The 26,363-nt window shown below is 41.0% G+C and overlaps 1 protein-coding gene and 1 pseudogene across 2 annotated transcripts in view; both read right to left on the bottom strand.

Moving 5' to 3' along the window:
- The window catches only part of rgs3a (regulator of G protein signaling 3a), a 274,848-nt gene extending 250,290 nt beyond the window's left edge, over nt 1-24,558 (bottom strand). The window contains exon 1 of one of the 2 annotated variants that reach the window (XM_036580676.1): nt 24,220-24,558. In XM_036580676.1, coding sequence (XP_036436569.1) covers nt 24,220-24,342 — 123 coding nt within the window. In that variant the 5' untranslated portion in view covers nt 24,343-24,558. Of the gene's footprint in view, nt 1-4,929; nt 5,035-24,219 lie in introns of those variants that run through there. The other variant, XM_036580677.1, reaches the window with a different exon arrangement.
- Nucleotides 11,974-12,174, bottom strand: LOC118815148 (annotated as a pseudogene).
- Nucleotides 24,559-26,363: the final 1,805 nt, after the last annotated feature.

The following is a 26,363-nucleotide window of genomic DNA, read 5'->3' on the forward strand; positions in this document are numbered from 1 at the left end:
CACAGCATCGCTAGTAAGCTGGGAAAAAAAAAATGCAGAAACTTGTCAGCTAACTTCGTTCTTGCTGTTGGTTTAATAAATGACACCTAAATATCCTATAACTTCTCTTACTTCTTGTTAAGATAATATGGCTAAAGCTTGCCATGTTAGGCTAAAGGCTACTGTTACTGTAGAGCTGGAGTTCTGGGCAGCTTCTGCCTGTAGCTAGAAGGCCAGACCGCCCCTCTCATAGCTGCAGCAGGACTGATGTAGGACTGAGAAACTGGGAGGAGATGGGGTGGCGATGAGGATGTGAACTTATAGGGCATTAGATTTGAATAAGCAAGGGTTTTAGGCATGTTCCTCCCCCCAAACTTCAGTTATAACATAACTACTTTTAAGATATCTATCATACACAAACCCAAAAAAAGTTGGGACAGTAGATAAATGCAAATAAAAACAAAAAGAAGTGATTTGGAAATCCACTTTGACCTGTACTTAAACAAAAACAGTAAAAAAAAGATATTTCATGTTTTATCTTGTCATCTTTATTGTTTTTTTGAAAATATATGATCATCTTGAAATTGATGTCTGCAACACGGTCCAAAAAAAAGCTGAGACGAAGACAATTTAAAACTAGAACAATTGTTAAAAAAACATTTAAACAGGTGATGGAACCACGCTTGGCTTTAAAAGGAGCGTCAAGGAAAGGCCTCGTCCTTTAAGAACAAGGATGAGTCAAGGTTCACCACTTTACCAGACAATGCAACAGTTTAATGCATAGTCCAACTGTTTAACATTATTTAAGGTGTGTTTGCAAGGATTGTAGGTATTTGGTCCCCAATGCTGAATCTCTGTGTGTAAAAAGCAAGGCCAAAAAACACAACTGAACACTCCTCACCTTCAATTCCAATTCCTTATACGGCACTGCATAAAACTGACATGCCTCTGTGATTGATATCATCACATGGGCTCAGAAATACTTTGACAAATAAACACATCCTCAAACACAAGACCTATTATACACAACTTATATGTCAACAGCGTCTAGAAACACTGCCCACTTCTCTGGACTTGAGCTCATCTGAAATGGACTGATGCACAGTGGAAAAGTGTGCGGTAGTCAAGTCAACATTTCAAAAAGTTTATGAAAATACTGAATTTCTTCTCTGGGCCAAAGAAGTAAATGACTATCCAGTTTGTTGCCAGCGTAAAGCCGGTGCCTGTCAAGGTAGGGGCCGACATTCAGAACCTCTAATCTTGCCAGTGTTGGTTATTCCGATTATTTTTTTCAAATTCTGCTAATCCTTTCCCCACTCTGTGTATTCATGTACTGTCCCCTTAAAGACTTACTACCGCGTGTGTGGTCACGTGACTCCGCCATGTCCAGTCTGCAGCATGGAAGCTAAGGCTACGTTCACGCAGCAGGTAAAAGTGGCCCAAATCAGATTTTCTCATCAAATCCGATTTTGTTTGGCTGTTCAAAATCTTTTTAATTGTGGCCTATATGTGACATCAGTCTGAACAGATCAGCTCCTAAACTGACCCACATGCACAAAAGAACAATGCGTCACGTTGCTTCACGGCTCATCCAGAGGTAAACAATCACAACTGCCAACGAGCGCCAGTCGCTCCCGGAGGATCAGCTTCATCTTCACCAGCATCACAGGAGCCATCACGAAGCTTCACTGACTGACAGCTGGGCTCATCACCCAGAATGTGTTCGAGCTCGCTGTAAAAAGGGCGCGGTCACTTCTTTGGTTCGCATCTTCAGATTCTTTAACCTTTGCTTTCAGACTTTTAACTGTTCTTTGACGCTGCAGTCTTGTTCTCCTACGTTCAGTTATTTCTTTCGAAATCTCTTCAAACACTGAGAGTTTTGGATGAGTCTCCTCTAATTTTTGTACAGAAATATCAGCCCAAATGTTTATGAGGTCTCAGCAGTGCAAAATTACAATGACTATCAAGTTGGATTTACATAAAACTTGAATTCCGATCTGGCTGTTGAGACAATTTACATGAAGATATGCAGAGCATATTTACAGTACAAACCTTGTCAGTGACAAACAAACAAACAAAAAAAAACAAAAACAAAATAAGTGTTCATTAATCATAATCGAGGTAAAACATTCAATTAATTGTGATATTGATTTAAGGCCATATCGCCCAGCACTAACTTGTACACCTGTGAAGGCACCTTAAAATATACATATATACATTTTGGAGCAACATGTGCCGCCATTTACACGCTGGCTTTTTCAGAGTCGTCCATGCTTATTTTAACATGCTAACCCCAAGCCACATTCTGCATGTGTTACAACAGAGATAAGAGAACAAGTGTAGGTCCCAGACTGGCCTGCCTGTCTCTTAATAAAAATGTGCCACACTATGAAGTCCAAATACAAAAAAGGAGGCCCAATATGGTGGCGCTGACAAAAAATCCAGTCTCAAAACTGGAGCATTTGGTCTGCAGTCCGTATAAAGTGATGTAAAATGGGAATTTTTTTGGAGCATGTTGCAGACATTACATTTGGAATGAGCATGTAGTTACAAAAAACAACAAAGGGTAACACTTTCTATGAATGTCACGTTTGTAAGCATCTATAAACACATTTATAACATGTTATAATGCATTCATATGGCATTAAAAACATGATTATAAACATTTATAAAAATGAATTACACTTTATAGCCATGTTTATTATACATTATGAATTGTTAATATGATGCATTATAAGTAGTGTTAATAACATGTTATACTGTCAGTGCCAAAGAAGTCAGTCCCAGCTTGGAGAGTGTAAAGTAAAGACAAATACCAAGCTAACGGTGGTGAACATTACCTTTCCCACATTGGGTAAAACACTGATAGAGCACTAGTTTAAACTCTGACATTTGAAGCCTGTAATGTGCTTTACTGTGAATGTTTTAGTGTTTCAGTAAATCCTTCAGTAAATACTTCAACTTGAAGCCTCACTCTGAACACTGGAGGAGGCTTTAGTACAGTACGCTTCACTTTACTTAGAGCGGACAAATACGACTTATGAGCTCTTATAATTTGTTATGATCAATACTTATAATGTATTATGTTAACAATTCATAATGCATAATAAACATGGCTATAAGGTGTAATGCATTTTTATAAATATTTATAGCCATGTTTATAATGCCTTATGAATGCATTATAACATGTTATGAATGTGTTTATAGATGCTTACAAAGGTGACATTCATAGAAAGTGTTACCCAACAAAGATTATAAGGCAAAACATTTTGAATTTAAAACAGGTCAAACTAAATTTAAAAAATCACTGCTTGCTCTTTTTATTGGCATTTCACATTCTGTTCCAACTCTCTGGAACTGGGCTTGAATTTTGCGTCTAAAAATGCCAATTGAGTAACACACAGCAGTCTGCTGTCTCCTGATTAATCTTTCATACACGTTTCTGTATGAAGCAGATACAGAGCAAACAGACCACTCAAAAAATTCTGTATCAAGTCGGTGTATTGACTTTCTGTCTCTCCACATATCTGTCCATCTACATCTGTTTCCTTGCATGTTTGTCTATACACCGTCTGCCTATATCAAAGTGAAGGACCCTTCATATACGGCCTAAAAAGGCAGCCTACGTTTTGAGTGATTTCGAGGTTGCAACTGATACAACCTTCCAAAAAAAAAATCACATTAATGGTGGAAGACGGAGCCGTTGGACGTCCTTGAATTCGTCTTCTTTACCTTATAAAGTGTATAATGATTGATTAATTAAAGCATTCACCCAAATATCATATTTTTAACCAGAAGTATTTGTATACGTATGCAGTTTATGGTACTACATAAGCTTGTTGTTTTATTAGCTACCATAGCAACACAATGCCTCGCAAGTTTCACGTCGCAGTTGCAAGAGGCGGGACATTTTTGGTGACATCACCACACAACCTCGTTAGGACTGTTCCGTTTGTGTGACCAATAGGCTACTAAGGAGGAGTCTTCATAGGACAGTCCTACCGAGGACCCGCACTACCTCGGCTGCAGCCTGGGCATTGGAGCACAGCTTATATGTGTGTCTGTCTGTCTATCTATATGTCTGACTGGGTCCCTCTGCCAGACTATATGTCTCTGTCTGTCTAGCTGTATCCCTGTTTCTCTAAGTCTGTGTAAATGTCTGTCTCTCTGTATGTCTATCCACATCTCTGCCCATGCACTACTTTTTAAAGCCATTTGTAATATTCTACATTCTTAAATGTGGTACTTCAAGGGTTCTTTAGTAAAGGAAATGGTCATATTCAGAACCATGGGTTCTGTACAGAACCATTTGCATGCTTAAATGGTCCTTTGCATGGTGAAATGGGTGAAATAGTCCTTCAAAGTGATGGAGAATGTGTTGCATATGGTTCTGTAAAGAACCTTTTTAAGAGGGTTCTGTTTAGAACCAAAAAAAACCCTTTATGATGCCATATAGAACCATGTTCAAAAATGTATCATATGGCACCAAAAAAGGGTTCTTCTATTGTTTAAAAGCTTGATTTGGTGCTATTTAGAACCATAAACAACACATTGTTTATCTGAAGAACCATTTCACCATGCAAAGAACCATTCAAGTTCGGAATGGTTCTATATGGAAGTCATGTTTCTAAATAGAGCCAGAACAAAGAACTTACTTGAAGAACCATCCTTTTTAAGAATGATAGAATGACATATTCAAAAAGTGATGATCAAATCTCGGGTCAAATAAATTGATTAAAAAATGTAAAGAGGTGCTTAAAAAAAGATATAAAGGAAAATAAAATATTGAATAAAACCCCCCAAACACCATCTAGGGTCTAATAATTCTACACTGTATAAGTTATTATATATAAACTAACAATAATTATTAACACGACAAACTTTTTACAAACTTTTAAACTGACTCTCTCTCTCTCTCTTTCTCTGACTGAATGTCTCTCTCTCACTAACCTGAGGGAGTCTGCAGCCGATGCAGACCCTACACAGCCCGTGGATGGTGTGCATCTCTCCGGTCCCCACAGTGACGGCCCTCTGCGGCGCGCCAGTGAGTGATGGTGAGTGTGTGGGTTATCCCGAGCGTGTGTGTGTCCAGAGGCCGGCGTCACAGAGGCGCGACTAGCGCTCAGAACGGCTGCTCCAGCCACACTGCGCTTGGCAAGAGCGCTCATGGGAACCAAACTCGCGAGAAGAATAGCAGGAAGTGGCCCCTGCACCATACACACACACACACACACACCCCTCCGGCCAGCCCCCGAACCCGAGCCAGGCATCATGCCTAGTCTGGATAAGCCACTGAAGCTTCCTGCTACTAGATGGTAGACAGCAATCACTCTGACAGTAGAGCTAAACGCAAACATGTCATCTTTATCGCTGCCTACATCCCCTCTAAATGCAGAGATTTAGGGGAAATGGGGATGAAGGCCTCACTCAAGTACTCAATGTCTTTTGACTGTAAAGGCTAAGCAAGTTTATTTATCTCCTTGTTTCTACACTCATTGTCCATTTTATCAGCTCCACTTACTATATAGGTGCACTTTGTAGTTCTACAGTTACAGACTGTAGTCCATCTGTTTCTCTGCATACTTTGTTAGCCCCCTTTTACCCTGTTCTTCAGTGGCCAGGACCCCCATGGACCCTCACAGAGCAGGTACTATTTGGGTGGTGGATCATTCTCAGTTCTGCAGTAACACTGACGTGGTGGTGGTGTGTTAGTGTGTGTTGTGCTGGTCTGAGTGGATCAGACACAGCAGTGCTGCTGGAGTTTTTAAACACTGTGTCCACTCACTGTCCACTCTATCAGACACTCCTACCTTGTCGGTCCACCTTGTAGATGTAAAGTCAGAGACGATAGCTCATCTGCTGCTGCACAGTTTGTGTTGGTCATCCTCTAGTCCTTCATCAGTGGTCACAGGACGCTGCCCACAGGACGCTGTTGGCTGGATATTTTTGGTTGGTGGACTATTCTCAGTCCAGCAGTGACACTGAGGTGTTTAAAAACTCCAGCAGCACTGCTGTGTCTGATCCACTCACACCAGCGCAACACACACTAACACACCACCACCACATCAGTGTTACTGCAGTGCTGAGAATGACCCACCACCCAAATAGTACCTGCTCTGTGAGGGTCCATGGGGGTCCTGACCACTGAAGAACAGGGTAAAAGGGGGCTAACAAACTATCAGAGAAACAGATGGACTACAGTCTGTAACTGTAGAACTACAAAGTGCACCTATACAGTAAGTGGAGCTGATAAAATGGACAATGAGCGTAGAAACAAGGAGGTGGTCATAATGTTATGCCTGATCAGTGTATATAGCACCTTTCATACATTGCGGTCAATCAAAGTGCTTTACAGATGAGAAAATATAAAGATAATTCAAACAGGAATGTTTTCAGCACAGATTTAAAAGTGTCCAGTGTCGAGGCTCTTCTAATGCTCTCTGTCAACTGTTTCCAATTAAGAGCAGCACAGTAGCTAAACGCTGCTTCTCCATGTTCAGTCTTTACTCTCAGCAGGACTAACTGACTGGTTCCTAATGATCTGAGAGTTCTGCTCGGCTCATATCGCTGCAGCAGATCAGATAAATACACTGCTTCTACACCATTAAGCCATTTATAGACCAGTCCCTATTCTGTAACAGACTGCTAGCCAGTGCAAGGATTTAAGAATGGGGGGATGTGTTCCCCTCTTGCAGTCCTAGTGAGACTCTGACAGCTGTATTTTAAAGGTAAACCGCATACTTACATTAGTTTAGCATGTACAGCGATAACGCATAAACCTATATACAATTAGGGGAGATACTTTGGAAAAACAGTAATTCAGTTTCATGGTACAAAAGCAAAAATATATCAGGGCAAGATGCCCCCCAAGAAAATACAGGGTGATTCAAAAAGATTCATCCGATTTCAAATCAGCATATTTTTACAACCGTGAGGCGCCTAGGAACCAATCACAATCCAATTGAAAGAGGGGGTCATAGAGTTTCTGACTGTCACCAGAAGATGGCTCCCTTCAGTCTGAGAGGAGATGAGACCCCTGAGCAGAAAGCGTTCTGCGTTCTCCACTTCAATAAGAGTGAATCCGTCATAACTGTGCAGGGTGATTTTCGTGGGCAGTGAACGTCCAACAGCTCAGAGCGTTCGTCGTTGGTTCCACAACACTGGACGATCTCCGAAATCGCTTTGAAAGAGCCGTGAGTGCAGCGACACCCGACATGCTCAATCGTGTATGGGATGAATTTGACTATGGCGTTGATGTTGTCCGAACAGCTGGAGGAGGTTCATACTGAGCACTTATAAAATTACATAATAAACTTTATGCTCATTTAAACCATTTACAGTTTACTGCATTGTTCTGTAATGATTTAAAGTGAAATAAATCACATTGGATGGATCTTTTTGAATCACTCTGTATTTGTCTAGGGTACTTCTCCTCTAAAACCAGATATATTTCTATCGTCACAGCCCTCATTATCACATATTTAACTTCAACTTCTTTTGTATAACTTGATATAACCACATAGGTCACTACAATCTATTGTCAAAATATCAGATCTACTGGCCTCAAAAAGTTTCCTCAAAAAGTTCCCACTTAGTGCATAGCCATTCAGCAAATGTGCTGAGGTTAGATTTGACCGAAAAAGCTGACGATAACTAAAACAGTTTACATAAAATAAACATACTGAAATGATTCCAGTATGTACAGTGCCACGAAATCAAACATCCTCAACGACAGAGGATGACTGGTCACTGAAAGCAATGAACTCTATTATATTATAGGTTCAAATTTGCACTTTGGCACTTTTTTGTCATTTTAAAAACTGAAGCTACAGACAGCATCAGCATGCTGGCGTTGTTTTTCCTTTTAGTTTCTGGATGTCATGTTTTCAGGTGGAATCAAACCTTTAGTGGAGATGTTCTTGGATGTTGTGTGTCCTTTTGGAACTAAACATTGAAAATGATTATCAATCTCTGTAATATTCCTTGTAGAAACTGTGAAATTTGAATTAGGAACTTTTAAAGAAGAAGTCCAGCCTCGTTTGCTTTCCTGTGCTGGTCTTCATCACTGTGTCTCATTTTCATCACCAATAAAATGATTTCTTAGGTTTCAAAACATCCCTGTAGGCCTATTTAAACTTCTTTTTTGTCTAAATTTTATGCTCTTCTCTTTTGGTGCAAAAATAGCACCTTCAGATTTCGGCCGAAAGGTTTTAGTGGCTGAAATTCAGGTGCTTTACTGCTGATTACACTTAAAAAAAAACTCATTTCTATTAAAACATTTTTAAAAAGCTAGGTGTCCTGACGCCTTTGATGGCCCATCCATCTGTGTATTTCCAGTATGAAAGAATGACCTGGCCATCTCTCATCAGAGAGCGATTCAAAATTCACTTTTAACCCTAATCAAATATTTACACAGTCCACATTTACCCACTTGTTCTTTCTCTCCTTCCTCTTCCTTTCTTTCTTCCCTCTACTCCCCCTGGTCATACTTCCATTCTACAGAAGCCCTGCCCTAGGGAATCCCCCCTCGCCCGTCTCTCTTATCCAAACTTATCCAGACTTGTGTTTGACAGCCAGCGAGGTGAAGGGAGAAGCTTACAACTCAACTTCAAACACAGAGACTGCCTGGAAATCATCAGCCTAGGAGAGTCCATATGTGGCCCCATGGAGTCTGTATCTTCTCAGGAAGTGACGAACTTCAACACTAAAAGCTGAGTGATGTTATTCACTTCGCTTTGCAGTTAAACCTGGACACAGGGATTTTCCACTAGAGGCACAACAGGCATTCAGTCATTGTTATAAAAAAGCCTCTTCTTTTTCACACCAGCAGCGCATCTCATGACCAACAGTCCAATAGAGTTTTTAGAAGTTACACCAACAGAAGTTGTTTTTTTTCCTTTTCCTACAAAGCTGCTATTTTCTTAGGAAAGCAACGATACATAGCTTTTCCACAGACATCTAGAGACTTCAAGCATTTACTCCAACAGTATCTACACCGATCAGGCATAACATAATGACCACCTCCTTGTTTCTATGCTTATTGTCCATTTTATCAGCTCCACTTACTATATAGGTGCACTTTGTAGTTCTACAGTTACAGACTGTAGTCCATCTGTTTCTCTGCATGCTCTGTTAGCCCCCTTTTACCCTGTTCTTCAGTGCTCAGGACCCCCATGGACCCTCACAGAGCAGGTACTATTTGGGTGGTGGATCAGACACAGCAGTGCTGCTGGAGTTTTTAAACATCTCAGTGTCGCTGCTGGACTGAGAATAGTCCACAAACCACAAATATCCAGCCAAAAGTGTCCTGTGGGCAGCGTCCTGTGGGCAGCGTCCTGTGACCACTGACGAAGGACTAGTGTTACTGCAGTGCTGAGAATGATCCACCACCCATAGACAAAGAAGAAGTAGTTTTGTTAACACTTTCTATGAATGTCACATTTGTAAGCTTCTATAAACACATTAATAACATTCATAAGGCATTATAAACATGGCTGTAAATATTCATAAAAATGCATTACACATTATAGCCATGCTTATTATGCATTATGAATTGTTAACATAATTCATTATAAGTACTGATCATAACAAATTATAAGAGCTCATAAGTCGTATTTGTCCGCTCTAAGTAAAGTGAAGCGTACTGTACTAAAGCCTCCTCCAGTGTTAAGAGTGAGGCTTCAAGTTGAAGTATTTACTGAAGGATTTACTGAAACACTAAAACATACACAATAAAGCTCATTACAGGCTTCAAATGTCAGAGTTTAAACTAGAGCTGCCATCAGTGTTTTACCCAATGTGGGAAAGGTAATGTACACCACCGTTAGCTTAGCACTAACTTAACACTGCATATCCAATAGAATGCTAGCAACTGTAGTGTAGTGTAGTGATGTTACAGAGTGAAAGGTTCTAGCGTTTGACGTTAGAACCAGTGAGGGAACAAATTACAATGACAGCACTCTACTATCTTGCCTCTCCCTCTCCAGGCCTTCACTCCACAGTAACTTTACGCTCAGTGTAATGTCAGGGGGGTTCAGGGGAGGGGCTCACGGGTACTTTTGTGTGCTGTGATGTAGTGTAACATTGAAAGTGAAGGAGCTGGTTAAGAAAAGCACATTGTAGCAATAATTCTAGGCTGGACAACGCTCTTCAAGCTGGGACTGAAACTATAACATGTAATTAACACTACTTATAATGCATTATATTAACAATTAATAATGTACAACAAACATGGCTATAAATGTAATGTAATTCAGTGAAATTCATTTTTATACATATTTATAACTGTGTTTATAATGCCTTATGAATGCATTATAACATGTTATTAATGTGTTTATAGATGCTTACAAATGTGACACTCATAGAAAGTGTTACCGAACTTTCTTTCCAGCTTAGAGCTAACTGTTCTAGGCTTAACATCCAGTCACTGTATCATCATCGAGCTACTTGTCCATCATCAACCATATCAGATTACATTGCCCTGTTGCCCAGGCTTCGTTCACAGTCATCCTGTGTCCAAAAACACTTTGTACGACCTAAATTAAGACCTGGATATCATCTGAGTGGGTTGAGGTTTGTGATAGTTTACAACTGTCAAAATATTTGATAGACAATAACAAAATAGTGAATTATATTAAGTAATGAGTTGCGTGCAACCCAAAACATGTATTTAGGGGTTAATCCACTTTCTAATGTGTCGTATGTTTCCTGACTTCAGCCTCTAATTCTGGTAAAGGGTCCACATTACTCCATACAAAAGCCGGGGAACGACATATATTTTCTTTTCCATGACGTGACCAAGGGAAATTCCCACAAAATGACCCCAAAGTAAAAAAAACCTGCAAAGACCTGTAGGTTGTGGCCAATGGACTACAGTCTATACATTTTATCAGGGCTTCTTGGATCAATTATTAATAACACAGGATCCAGCGCTCAAGAAATAAGACACAGACACTCGGCAGAACAAGGATGAAGGAGCTTGAAAAGATCTTCAAATGCAACAGTTTGTCTCTACAAACAAAGATCAGAATCCAGGCTGTGGTCTTCTCTGTGGTTCTTTATGGATGTGAAAGCTGGACAATAAGCAAGCAAGTCTAAGAAAAACAGATGCTATTGAACTTCGGTGCTGGTGAAGACTTTTGAGAGAACCTTTGACAGCAAAGAAAACAAACAAATGGGTTAAGCCTTTCATCTCACTCAAAATCCAGAGAACCAAACTGAAGCTCTCATTTTGGACATTTTCTAATTAGAACCAGTTGACTGGAAAAGACCATTATGCTTGGAAGCGTTGAAGGTAAAGAGGAAGAAGATGACCAGCAACAAGACGGATGGATACAATCAGAGGAATCATGAATCAGCCATTCCAGAAGCCTAAGGACTAAAACAGAAGACAGGATATTCTGGAGAAACACTATCCACATGGTCACCAGGAGTCCGGGATGACTTAAAATCTCGTCAGGCTACAGTCAGACAGAATTCGTACAAGATAAAGTCAGATTCAGACAGAATTTTGTCAGAATGCAGTCGGGTTCAGACAGAAATCTGTTGTGCTACAGTCGGATTCAGAAAGAATTTTCTCAGCCCACACTCAAGTTTAGACAGAATTTTGATGGACTACAGTCGGGTTCTGACAGAATTTTGAAGGTTACAGCCCACAGACTTATAATAGAATAGAATAGAATAGAATAGTATAGAATAGAATAGAATTCAGAACCATTAGCCAACTCTGTTTTGCACACAGAGGAATTAGACCTCTGCATTTAACCCATCCGTGCAGTGAAACACCCACATACACGCACACTAGTGAACACACACACTAGGGGGCAGTGAGCACACTTGCCCGGAGCGGTGGGCAGCCCTATCCACAGCACCCGGGGAGCAGTTGGGGGTTAGGTGCCTTGCTCAAGGGCACTTCAGTCACGTACTGTCAGCTGAGGGGATCGAACCGACGACCTTCCGGTAGTTCCCTAACCTCCAGCCCACGACTGCACAAAAAGGAGGTGCAACGTTCCCGGAGGTACTGCAATACCAGGTCGATGCCTGGAGCGGGCAGAGCAAGCTACTCTTCCGTCTCCCTGTTCTAAGAATCAATTTAATGTGTAGTCCTCATCGAGTACGAGTATCGAGGATGTATCAGATATTAAACTGATAAGAACAGATACTGCGCTTGATCTTAGTCAACAGGCCCAGTTCCACAAATTCTGTCAGGCCGTAGTCAGATTCAGACAGCATTTAGCTGGGCTACAGTCTGATTTAGACAGTACTTTGTTGGGCTTCATTTGGGTTCAGGAGGAATTTTGACAAGCAACAGTCGGGTTCATACAGAATTCTGTTGCGCTACACTTGAGTTCAGAACTAATTTGAATGGGCTAAAGTCGGGTTCAGACAGATCTTTGTTGGGTTCCAATCAAGGTTCAAACAGAATTTTGCCACACTACCGTAGTGTTTAATCGTTTGGGCTACAATCAAATTCAGACAGAATTTTGTCGAGCAATTGTGTGGTCGGTTGGGTTGGACACTCGGTCAGTGTTCTTGGGCTATATTCGGGTTGGGACAAAATTGAAGGCCTGATTAAATCTCCAGCTCAGAGACACAGCTTGCTACAGCCCAACACCCAGCACACAGACTCTAGCTTATAAAATCCCATAGAGGGCTGCTCTTACAGTGGCATCAGCCTGGCACAGAACTCTATTCAACCCTTCACTTCCCCTCCTTTGGGATTTCAGAAGGGACTTTTTTTTCCTCCTCTTTTTCCCCCTCCCTTTAGGAAGAGGGGGAGAAAAACGACGGAGGAGGGTGGCCTTCAATGGGCCCCGGCGTGAAAGAAGCCCCAAAGCTCTCTCAAAAGCCTGGCAGAAGGAGGGATCACACAGCCTTGAGCTTGTCTTTTTCCTTGTCTTTTTTTTTAGTCGCCCGAGCCGTGGACCCCTCTTTTGTAGGACGGAGTTGTGGTGAAAGGAAGCGTCTCTCTAAGGCTGACCTGAATAGATGAGCAAATCAAAGGAGGGACAAGCTCCACTTCACTAAACTGCACAACCTGGCACAAATAGCCATCAGAGAAACAGAAAAAAACAACCCACTGTAGAGCAAAACGTAGAGAGACAGTCCGATTAACAGCAAGAACAGGCATAAATACATATCTTGCTTTCAGTAACTGCAGCATTTTTGGTTTGCCTTGAATTACATGCTTATTCTTCAGTTATTCAATATTTACTCACAAACTAAAAATTATTTGTTAACTACTAACACTACTACTACTACACATGCTATAGTATGTAGTTTGTGTGGATTCTACACTTTTAATTAATACTGCGAGAAATACTTTATTACAAATTAAATTGAATGAAAAGTCACTGTTGTGTATATAATCTGGTTTTGAGGAAATAACACCTGTTACGTTTCTGCCAGGTTGTCATCTTGACATCTGAATAAACAGAAAAAGTGGCAAATGCAAACTTGTCAACACAGAATGTAAATCAAATGTAAATGCAATTCCTTGTACAATTTATGGTGTAATTAAATATATTTTTGAGTGTCGCCGGAACACATTTATCCACCTATTCAGCCTTTTCGTTGTTTCGGCCCGTTCTGCTTTTTGAATGAGACACAAGAGAGGGTATTTAATCACAGCAGAGGTCACTAACACACATCATTTTAACCCCTTAAAATCCCAGGCTTATTACATACTAAGGCTTAATATTCTGGAACTACAGGGATTTCAATGCAAACTATTTTTAGGTTATACAAGGAGATTCACTCGGAAGAGGCCCCGAATATTCTGTAATAATTCTCTCTAGGACAAAGCAATCTGAAAGGAACAGCATGCAATATGCTCTTCAGTATATGGAGCTTCAAACAAGCTGGGATGCCCCTGCGTCGGAGCGATGAGGTAGGCGCCGGACAGTGGTCACGATGTTTAACCTCTGTTCGTACTTCCAGGTGCATACTCCCGTACCCCTTCATGTTTTTCGCAGAGAACAGAGATCAATTCCAGCATTGCATGTAATGCAATCGATTGCCTATACGTCAAGGTATGTAGCGTATTTTTTTGGTTCAGATTGCTTCATCCTAACAGGAGTTACAACAAAATATTCGGGGCCTCTTTCGAGTGAATCTCCCTGTAGAAGTGTGTAATAAAATAAAGGTTGGAAAATGGTCATGTCAAAATGTTTTTTGGTACCCAGAGAAGTGAACTTCAGGGGTAAAAAATACAAAACAAATGTAGTTCCACATCACTAAACTGCACAACCTGGCACAAATAACGATCAGAGATGCAGAAAAAAATAAACTACACTGTTAGAAATAAAGGTTCTGTGCAGACACATTTTTCGTTCATCAAGGTACAAACAGTGTAAATGTTCCCTCGAAGGTACAACAGTGGTTTTAAGGTCTGATTGTGAACCTTAAATAAGTTTTTCCAGGTGAAAAGTTTGTATTTGTACCTTTTCATAACCGAATGTTTTAAAACAGAACAGTAAAATAAAAGCCTGGAGACGAGACGGGGTGTGTGGAGTCAGTACAGCTTAGAACATATCATTTCAGTGGATTATGGTTCAGTTATGTTCCCTGACTAAAGGTACTGAGATGTACCCTTGAGGGTTCCACCCCAGTGACAAGAGGGGCACTGCGCCAGTGACAGTTTACTACCTTTATTTCTGAGAGTGTAGTGTGTAGCAAAATGTAGAGAGACAGTCTGATTAACAGTAAGAACAGACATAAATACATTATAAACCCCGTATCTTGCTTTTTAAAACTACAGAGTACCATTTTTGGTTTGTAATAAGACAGTAATACCTATGTCCAGCACAGGGTCTATTCAGGCGACCCTCCTGACATATTACTCTGGCTATCTCTGCTGCACAGGTCTGACACTCACTGATTCCTGAAGCAGTAACTTATAGTCTGTTCCATGTAGCCACTTTATTCCTTGTAAGGTTCGCAATCTGAGCCACTGGTAACTCAGTCTGACATGATAAGGCACTATTATCACACTTTTTCCGGCATCTCACTCCCTGAAAAAACACTCTGTCTCGCCTTCCCTCTCTGATGCAAGCAGGAGGCAAAGACAAGCAAACTCTTTAAAATACCGCAAACCACTCTGTGGCAACAAACCTAAAGCTGGTATTTTCAGAGATGGGATTTTTAGACAGATTAAAGCAGCAGTTCTGTAAAAAATTCAAATTCACACAAATCTCTCCTCAAATGTAGCTCAGCCAAGACATGATTGGTGTCAAAAGTTTGCTTCTTTAGTTGTGAACTGAAGTTACACTGCTAATGTATGGAGTTTCCAGTTTCTAACTATATAATTTATCTGTTTATAAATAACAAAATGCCATACAGTCTATTTAAGACTGTAAAACAACTCGGGACAGTTTGAGTTTGAGGGTTTAGGCATTTTGCACAGTGTTTACTGGTGGTCATAAGCTTTCACTGCTTGTTAGCTACTTTACCCTGCAGCTCCAGAGCAAAACTACACTGTTAGAAATAAAGGTTCTGTTCTGTTCTGTATATTTTTCATTCATCAAGGTAAAGACAATGTAAATGTTCCCTCAAAGGTACAACAGTGGTTTTAAGGTCTGATTGTGAACCTTAAATAAGTTTTTCCAGGTGAAAAGTTCGTATTTATACCTTTTCATAACCGAATGTTTTAAAACAGAACAGTAAAATAAAAGCCTGGAGACGAGACGGGGTGTGTGGAGTCAGTACAGCTTAGAACATATCATTTCAGTGGATTATGGTTCAGTTATGTTCCCTGACTAAAGGTACTGAGATGAACCCTTGAGGGTCCAACACCAGTGACAGTTTCATACCTTTATTTCTGAGAGTGTAAAGAAGCAAACTTTAGGCAGCTGGCATGTCTTGGCTGGCTGACTATAACAGGGTAATAACTGTGGAAATGCAGTAAACTGTTCTTTTAGGTCTAGTCTGGGACCTTATTAGGAGGTCTTATTTTGTGCACAGAAAACAAACAGGACTACAGGCAGGAAGCTCACAGTGTACAGCCCATAGTGTATTACGAGACCTAATACAATCATTATGACTTGCAGAATTTCTTTCAGTCTGAGCTGACCTACCTAAGGCTCTAGATAACTAAGCAGGGAAGGACAAATAGTTTTTTTTTTTAGATTAATTAAGAGACCCTTTGTTAATCCCACAACAAGGAAATTTGACCTCCGCATTTTAATTGCTGTGTCCTTCACTCTGTTCTCCTCCTACATGGCCTGCTGTTAGTGTGTGTGAGGGTGGACAAAATGAACAGGCTGCTGACTGGCTACAGCTGCTAAAGGAGAACCCTACTCTGGACACTTGTGATATTTTAAACATCTGGTATTTTTACATAAATTGTTGTGGCTGTATTCATTTTAGAAAACAATAATGTGGTGGGTCCATCAGACCACTGAGTAACAAACACATCAACACCACACAAGGAATAAAAGGTAAACAATTATATCTATTATTACTGTGAAAAGCAAAAAGGTATCCTCAGGGGAGGCAGTTCAGTCTTTCATTAGTTTACCACTACTGAGGAATACACCAGTATTGCTTAGTAGGTATTAGCAGTGTCTAATTTAGCACTATTAATTGATCAAACTCAGTCCATGCAGTTACATGTTAAGTCAGAAATACTACTGACCTCAACACCAAATGCAGTTAAATGCACCAGAATTTTGAAGGGTCCATATCCTGTATTTTTCTTACATTTCATTTTTCCTCCCTGAGGTGCATTTATGCAGCTTTATTTACTGAAAACAGTCATCGATTTTAGAACGTTTGCTCTTCTGTGCTGTACATATATAAATGACCTTTGTTCTGATTGCCTGATCTGTAATCTGCCTCATTCAAAAAGCAGTCTAGGCTGAAACATCCCTTACAACTTCAGCATGAATCAGTGGTGCTAACCTGCTAAAAGCTGTGTAGGAGGATTTACACCAATCGGCCAAAACACTGAAACCACCTCTGTGTTTCTATACTTATTATCCATTTTATCAGCTCCACTTAACATATAGGAGCAGTTTGTAGTTCTACGTAGTCCATCTGTTTCTCTGCATACTTTGTTACTGTGTTCTTCAGTGGTCAGGACCCCCATGGACCCTCACAGAGCAGGTACTATTTGGGTGGTGGATCATTCTCAGCACTGCAGTAACACTGACGTGGTGGTGTGTTAGTGTGTGTTGTGCTGGTACGAATGGATCAGACACAGCAGTGCGGCTGGAATTTTTAAACACTGTGTCCACCCACTGTCCACTCTATTAGACACTCCTACCTTGTTGGTCCACCTTGTAGATGTAAAGTCAGAGACGATAGTTTGTGTTGGTCATCCTTTAGACCTCCATCAGTGTCACTGCAGAGAATGATCCATCACCCTGCTCTGTGAGGGTCCATGGGGGTCCTGACCATTGAAAGGTGAAAGGTGGCACCAAAGTATGCAGAGAAGTAGATGGACTACATTCTGCAATTGTAGAACTACAAAGTGCTCCTATATGGTAAGTGGAGCTGATAAAATTGATCACGAATGTATAAACAAGGAGTTTTAACGTTATGGCTGACCAGTGTATGTAAATACGTTGATTTCTGTGATATTATGGACAAATGAATTCAAAACAGGTTGTTTTTGCTGAGTTGTTTTCACATATGGACCATATGGACTGGGGAGTGAATTTGAGTACATAATAATATAATATGATAATGTTTGCGTAGTGCGTCAAACTCTTTTATTTTAAAAAAAAGTAAGGGAAAGAAATGGTTTTCAGTCATATTTGTAATTTAAGTCAAATGTGAAGCAGAACGGAGGAGAGAGAAGGAACAAAACACCGAAACCCTGGCGGTTCCTGACTCTGAGCTTCACTCGTCAGCCGGCCTGGGTCTCTGGAGGGGCTGCAGGCCCACTTTACTGCTTAAAGACAAGGAAGAGAGCTAACTTATAATGAACTTTTATGTCGAGTGAACCTGCGGTAGACGACACAGTCTCTTTCTTTCTCGCTCTCTTCTTCTGATATACATACACACGCCACACACACTGCTCACTGAGAACTCTCCAAATATTCATGCTAAAGCCCTGCAGGGAGCGGATGAAAAAGCTTATTCATACACTGCTGCTGCAAACTGGCCTTAGCTAATTGGTAAATGAAATCAGCTGTGGTCCTGGGAGAAGCTTGAACAGGCACAGAGAGGGATTAAACTTCACTTTGAACCTTCCTTCACCAGACAGATGGTAGCATGATTTTTGTCGTTTTTCAGTTTTTGACGTAATTTGAAAATGCCTGTTGCCCTTTACGTTGTAGGTAAATTTCATGATGAACGGACTAAAAGAAACGGCCCAAAACGACTTGGAAAACATTCTGGTTCCATTGACTTACATTAGAAGTAAAGTCGTTTTTTTCCTTCTCCTGTAAAGTTACCATTTTGGAGATACGAGGTTTTCTCCCGACAACAGCGATCAGAAGCCAGAAATAAACATGACAGCTAATTTTTGAGCTCACTATTCATCTGTCTTATGCAAAGTCACTGTATGACTGCACAGGGAATTTCATAACTAGGAGAATCAACCTATACGCACATTTTTATGTGAAAACAGCCGTCAGGAAAACAGACATTCCTATGCATTCCTATGTAAGCCAGCCAACGAGGCAGTGTTTAATTACTTCAGTGCTTGCAGGTAACATCACTTATGCTAATGTTTACTATACAAAAGCCATTTAAGCTAATAATACTAGTCAACGCAAACATCACACATAACCCTGCAGCATGTCCACACTTAATAATCCACCTGATGTTAGTTTGTATGTTATTTATAGATAGAGCCACATATTGTCCCTTCTCTTCACTGCTTTTCTATAACAGGCGAAGCAGCAAGTGTCTTTAGTAACACATTCACCACAGTATGGGGTTAGACTGTGTATTAAGTGCATATACACTGATCAGCCATAACATTATGACCACCTCCTTGTTCTACGCTCATTGTCCATTTTATCAGCTCCACTTACTATATAGGTGCACTTTGTAGTTCTACAGTCACAGACTGTAGTCCATCTGTTTCTCTGCATACTTTGTTAGCCCCTTTCACACTTTTCCTCAATGGTCAGGACCCCCATGGACCCTCACAGAGCAGGTATTATTTGGGTGGTGGATTATTATTTGGGTGATCAGACAGCAGTGTTTGTGGAAACACACTGTGTCCACTCAATTCGACACTCCTACCTTTTTAGCCCACCTTTTAGATGTAAAGTCAGAGATTAGTTTGTGTTGGTCATCCTCTGGTCCTTCATCAGTGGTCATAGGATGCTGCCCACAGGACGCTGTTGGCTGGATATTTTTGGTTCTCAGTCCAGCAGCAACACTGAGGTGTTTAAAAACTCCAACAGCACTGCTGTGTCTGATCCACTCAGACCAGCGCAACACACACTAACACACCACCACCACGTCAGTGTTACTGCAGTGCTGAGAATGATCCACCACCCAAAGAGTACCTGCTCTGCGAGGGTCCATGGGGGTCCTGACCACTGAGGGTCCATGGGGGTCCTGACCAAGAGGGCTAACAAAGTATGCAGAGAAACAGATGGACTACAGTCTGTAACTGTAGAACTACAAAGTGCTCTTATATGGTAAGTGGAGTTGATAAAATGGACAATGAGCGTAGAAACAAGGAGGTGTTTTTAACGCTATGGCTGACCGATGTATGTATGTAAACATGACATTTACATTTTAAGCAGAGGCTCTTATGCATTGCAATGTGTAATGTAGAGGAGAGTAGCGTGAGAAATTCAAATTTCCTGCTAAAGTGACTGGCCGCAGCATGACGTCTGAGTTTTACATTACGTTTACGTCACGTCTACCAGTTTAATGGTGGGTTACAAAGCAGAAATCCAATTACTGCCTGGCTCCAGTAGAGTTTTCACATTATCATATTACCCAGTGCATGTAAACGAGTTCAATGAATTACTGACAAAATCTGATTTTCTGTGGTTATCGGATTATTAAGTGCATGTAAACTCGCTCATTAGCATTTGTCTGTTTATCTAAAAGATTGCCTTCCTCTGAGTAAATTTCAAGCCACATGTCATCTATCGTGGCTTTCTGTGGTTTCAATATGGCTTTAGTTTAATGTAGCAACGGCAAAATGCTGAGAGAAAGTGAACATTTATATTTACGGCATTTGGCAGACACTCTTATCCAGAGCAGCTCACAACTTGATCATTTTACACAGGTAGGTGAAGGTAGTGTTGGGAGTCTTGCCCAAGGACTCTTATTGGTATAGTGTAGGGTTTTTGCCCAGGCAGGGGATTGAACCTCAGTCTACAGTGTAGAAGGCAGAGGCATTCAAAGACATTGAGCGCTGCCATATATTGACTTCGAATGTGGGCGCCGGTGTGCTTTCCTTCCTTAAAAACAATGGTTTCACTTTTTTTGGATACTGTGTAATGCGAAGCAGCATGCCTGGTGTGCAGTGGCCTTAGGACTTATGTACAGTACTGTGTATCACAATCCTTAAACAGGTTTTCACAGTACACAACATCCATCCATCCATCCATCATCTAAACCACTTATCCTTCTGGGTCGCGGTGGGGTGCTGGAGCCTATCCCAGCTGTCATTGGGCGGAAGGCAGGATACACCCTGGACAGGTCGCCAGTCCATCGCAGGGCCAGTACACAACATGAATCATGATATTTCCCACCAGACACAATGCACCACTAGTGCAACATTTTAAAACCAGTGTATTTTTTTATATTTATGTCCATGTTTTAGAAGTTGAGGAGCACAGGCTTTAACCTAAAATGTAACACAGACTTTTAATGCAGTTAAAAAGCTTCACGTAGTATGTGTTACTTCCCAGCTTCTCATATTCCCAGAGCATATTTTTCTGATCTACACATTTTCACAGCAATCTTAAGATATTTTTGACATTCTTCACAAAATACTTTACCCATCAAAGTAACTTTTTTTCTCAAAAGTGTATCTCAATTACTGAATTGTGTGTATAGCAGGGCTCAAACGACCGATCAGCTGGCCAATAATATCGGCCAATAAAGCATTGATAATTAGCAGCTCTTTTATTGGTCATGGCATCTCTGGGATTTCATTTTGCAATCTCCTGTAGATGAGACGAACAATAGCTATGCCACTCGGCAGCTTGATAATGAGGCACTCTCTATGCCAGTGGTCACCAACCCTCCTCCAACCTGCCTTAACACACCTCATTCAGCTAATTAAGGACTCCTGAAGGCAACAATAAGATGGATCGAGTGGGGTTGATTAGTTTTGAAGTTAAGGTCTGTGGGAATGTAGATCTCCAGGAACAGTGTTGACCACAGCTCTACGCCATACGGGCTGAACTGGTAAATCCATACGCCATCAAGGTAAGTAATACTAACACATACCAAACGCTTCGAAATCTCCTTTAGCATGAGAATTACATGTTATAACACAAAAACAAGTAGCAGGTGATAATCAGAAACCAAAAGCACAAAGCATTCTGGGTAGCCCCTCCCTCAGTGCTATAATATATTATGTAAACCTGTTTTGGTTGTATGAAAATGTGATAAGGGAGGAGAAAACTGATTGTATGGTCCAGGTTTGAGCCCCAGGTTCACACTTTACAGTCAGCTGGCTCATATGTCTCGATCCCCCCAGCTGTTAAGCGGACAAAACCATGCAGGTGGTACTGAAAAGCACAACAAACTGTACTTGTATCAGAGGAAGTGTTCGTGTTGGGTATAACTAAAGTGCAAAAGAATCACTTAAGCTTGCTTTAAATTTAAGTTCATTTAGAACACATTCACTCAAGCTGATGCATACGAAAAGATAATCACTGCATTTTTAATAACCACAGTGCGAAACTCAGTAAAACTTCCTCTCACTGATGCATATGACACATTGGGCCACGCCCAACAACACAGACATACACCGATCAGGCATAACATTCTGACCACCTCCTTGTTTCTACGCTCATTGTCCATTTTATCAGCTCCACTTACTATATAGGTGCACTTTGTAGTTCTACAGTTACAGACTGTAGTCCATCTGTTTCTCTGTATACTTTGTTAGCCCCCTTTTACCCTGTTCTTCAGTGGTCAGGACCCCCATGGACCCTCACAGAGCAGGTACTGTTTGGGTGGTGGATCATTCTCAGCACTGCAGTAACACTGACATGGTGATGGTGTGTTAGTGTGTGTTGCGCTGGTATGAGTGGATCAGACACAGCAGTGTTGCTGGAGTTTTTAAACACTGTGTCCACTCACTGTCCACTCTATTAGACACACCTACCTTGTCGGTCCACCTTGTAGATGTAAAGTCAGAGACGATAGCTCATCTGCTGCTGCACAGTCTGTGTTGGTCATCCTCTAGTCCTTCATTGGTGGTCACAGGACGCTGCCCACAGGACGCTGCCCACAGGACGCTATTGGCTGGATATTTTTGGATGGTGGACTATTCTCAGTCCAGCAGTGACACTGAGGTGTTTAAAAACTCCAGCAGCACTGCTGTGTCTGATCCACTCAGACCAGCACAACACACACTAACACACCACCACCACGTCAGTGTTACTGCAGTGCTGAGAATGATCCACCACCCAAATAGTACCTGCTCTGTGAGGGTCCATGGGGGTCCTGAGCACTGAAGAACAGGGTAAAAGGGGGCTAACAAAGTATACAGAGAAACAGATGGACTACAGTCTGTAACTGTAGAACTACAAAGTGCACCTATATAGTAAGTGGAGCTGATAAAATGGACAATGAGCGTAGAAACAAGGAGGTGGTCATTATGTTATGCCTGATCGGTGTACACACATGCAAAACTTTCGCCATCACACTTCATCCACTATCTCATGTGTATGTAGACATAAGTTTGGGCACCCCGTTCAACAAAGTAAACACCTGAACATTTTAATACCCAATTACTGTTTATTTGCTGAAAGTAACATATAGAAAAAAAAGTGGCCTGCGCAAAAGTTAAGACACATTTTATTGTTTGCTTTTATCAAATATGTTAAAATAAAAAGAAATCGTACACTAAACCTTGCAGAAATGGCACATTTAAAATGTCATATTTAACCCTGTAGAAGATATTTTCACTTGGAAAATCAATTCAACATATTTTTTATTTGAATAGGCTTTCATACGACTGTATATGCACACACACACACATATACACACATGCTACCGTGCATTAGGACACCTGGGAAAATCAAAACTATCTGAGCAGTTCGTGTGCTTTTGCTTATAAAAACACTATTTATTATTAGAATAAATACAAATACATTAACAGAGAGATTCTGATCAGCGCACTCCAGCAAGGATTTGCTCAATTCCATCAGCAGCACAAGCGATTTAATTTAATGAGGAATTATCAGCCAAACTAGGTATTGGATTGTAAGTGTAAACACTTTTGAGAGCTGAGAAGAATAGAGTTTTGGGAATAGTCAAGCTAACATACCGACAAACACTAAGTCACGATGTATCGTATTAATATTTTTACTCATTCGTATTTACTCCAATGTTAATGTTTTCTGTGCAGATTATTAAATCCTTAAACATCACGGATGCCCACATTCTAAGACTTACTTAGTGACTCCGTAAACTCTGAGCCTAGAATTCAGTTATTAATCTTAACACTTACTGTTAAGTAACTAGTACGTAAGTTAAGTAAGGTAATTATCAGAGCGGGAAACTGAAGCGTGGGTTTAATGGTAAGCAGGGTTAATATTTATATCTACACTGTTAGAAATAAAGGTTCTGTGCAGGTACATTTTTTGTTCTTCAAGGTACAAACAATGTAAATGTTCCCTCAAAGGTACAACAGTGGTTTTAAGGTCCAACTGTGCTCCTTTAATAAGTTTTTCCCAGTGGAAAAGTTCATATTTGTACCTTTTCATACCCAAATGTTATAAAACAGAGCAATAAAATAAAGTCCTGGAGACGAGACGGGGTGTGTGGAGTCAGTACAGCTTAGAACATATCATTTCAGTGGATTATAGTACAGTTATGTTCCCTGACTGAAGGTACTGAGATGTACCCTTGAGGGTTCCACCCCAGTGACCAGAGGGGAACTGCCCCAGTGACAGTTCTGTACCTTTATTTCTGAGAGTGTATTTGTAATTATTCTAAAGTTAGTGTTTTTTCAAGCAAACAAACACTTACAACCCCGATAACTGGCACTAAACATCACTTTCTCAGCTGGTTTAACATCCCTGCACATTACTGTGTACGAACAACAGGTAAATAAGTAGGTAAAAAGTCATCACTCACCGTTAAGCATTGCATTATCTCCGGGCTTGTGGTGTCGGGAGCAGCAGCATGGTTTACTGAGGCAGCCTCTGAGGAGATAAACACAAAGGAGTCACGGGCCGACACTGATCCTTTAGAGAACATCTCTGCATATATCCTTCTTTCGCTTCCTTCATACAAACAGACTCTCTAGAAAGTTTATCCGCTGAAGTTCCTTCTAGATATTTGCCTAAGCGCCAACGCCACACGCTCTCTCTCTCTCTTCCTCTCCCTCTCTCTGTTTGTCCTCTGAGCCGAGAGATGGAGGGAATTCCGTGAAGGAAGCGGCGCGGGGAGAAGAAACTCCTCTCCTCCTTTCTCTCTCACTCCATTATCTCTGGTTTTTGCGCGCTCCTGGGCTGTTGCCGTGGCGACGGCGGCTCGCCCCAGCCACAATGTCCTTTTAAGCTTCTCCTCATAAAGGGCCGTATTCAGACGGGACACAATACAGCAAGACTCCCTCACTTTCACTCACTCTCTCTCTCTCTCTCTCTCTCTCTCTCTCTCCCTCTCTCTCTCTAACACATGTTCTCACTCACACTTCCTCTCTATCTGTCTTATCTCTCTCTCTCTCTCGCTCTCTCTCTCTCTCTCTCACTCACACTTTCTTTATATTCATCCTATCTCTCTCTCTCTCTCTCTCTCTCTCTCTCATATTCTCACTCACACTTCCTCTCTATCTCTCTCCCATCTCTCTCTCTCTCTCTTTCTCTAACACATGTTCTCACTCACACTTTCTCTCTATCTCTCTCTCCTATCTCTCTCTCCTATCTCTCTTTTTGTTATATGCTCCCTATGTCTCTCTCTCCCATACATTCTCTCATACGACTCTCACATAACTCTCCCAAATTCTCCCTCTGTATCTCTCTTTCTCTGTCTCACATTCTTTCACCCACACTTTCAATCTCTTTCTCCCTCTTCTCTCATCTTTTTATCTCACTTGCTCGCTCCTGTACATTCTCTCTATCTACCTCTCTCACTTACTTATTCTCTCTTTTAAGTGTCCCAAATCTCTTTTTATCACTGTCTCTCTCTCTCTCTCTCTCTCTCTCTCTCTCTCTCTCTCTCTCTCTCTCTCCCTACCTCCCTCCCTCCCTCTCGCACTGTCCCATTATCTCTTAATCCCTCTCTCTCTTTCTCTCTCTTTTAACAGTGTCTGGCCTCTCCTCTCTTTCTTTAGTCCACGCCCTCTCACTCCTTCTCTCCATCTGTTGGACCGCTCAACTGATCATGAAACGCTCTTTGATGATATGTTGTGCTTTTTAGTTAACTAGCCATCAGTTCTTTGATACCACATACTTTTCTCCCAACGAACACAATATTTTCATCTCAAAGGACTGAAAGGCCTGGAGCGAGCGACTTCTTATTCTGACCCCCACCCTCTCTCTCTCTCTCTCTCTCCCTCTCTCTCTCTCTCTTTCTCTCTCTCCCTTTCTCTCTCTCTCTTTCTCTCTCTCTCTCTCTCTCTCTCTCTCCCTTTCTCTCCCTCTCTCTCTCTCTCTCTCTCTCTCTCTCTCTCTCTCTCTCTCTCTCTCCTCTTTTGTCACACCTTGTTAAAGTGGTAGTTTGGCAAAAAAAACCTAACACCAGCATTTCTCCTTTCCTGTTAGACTCCCTATGTGTGCCACCCTCCAGTTCCTTACTCTCTTAACTAAAGAACTTACACGTTAGTTAGCGGGGCTGTCAGTTTGGCTCAGAAATTAAATTCCATTTTTTCACTTGATTGTTTGTCAAATATTTGAATATCACTGTTGTCGGAAGAAAACCTTGTATCTCCATTTTTGTTGTTTTTCAGTTTTGGACATAATTTGAAAATGCCTGTTGCCCTTTATATTGTGTGTAAATTTCATGATGAATGGACCAAAAGAAACGGCCCAAAATGACTTGGGAAAAATTCTGGTTCCGTTCATTACATTAAAAGTAAAGTAGGTTTTTTCCTTCTCCTGTAAAGTTACCATTTTTCATAAATTATTTTTCAATAAAGATGCTAAGAAAATAAGTCGAACTGAAGTAAATACCAGATATCTAAGTCGGTCTGTGCCCTTTAATGGTTAACCTTGTTAGCAAAGGACCTATTCCAAGTGAAGGTAAAGGCCTAATCCCATTTCACCCCCTCCCCTACCACT

The sequence above is a fragment of the Colossoma macropomum genome, unplaced genomic scaffold (genome assembly GCF_904425465.1).
Source record: "Colossoma macropomum unplaced genomic scaffold, Colossoma_macropomum, whole genome shotgun sequence".
In the NCBI taxonomy this organism is placed as follows: domain Eukaryota; kingdom Metazoa; phylum Chordata; class Actinopteri; order Characiformes; family Serrasalmidae; genus Colossoma; species Colossoma macropomum.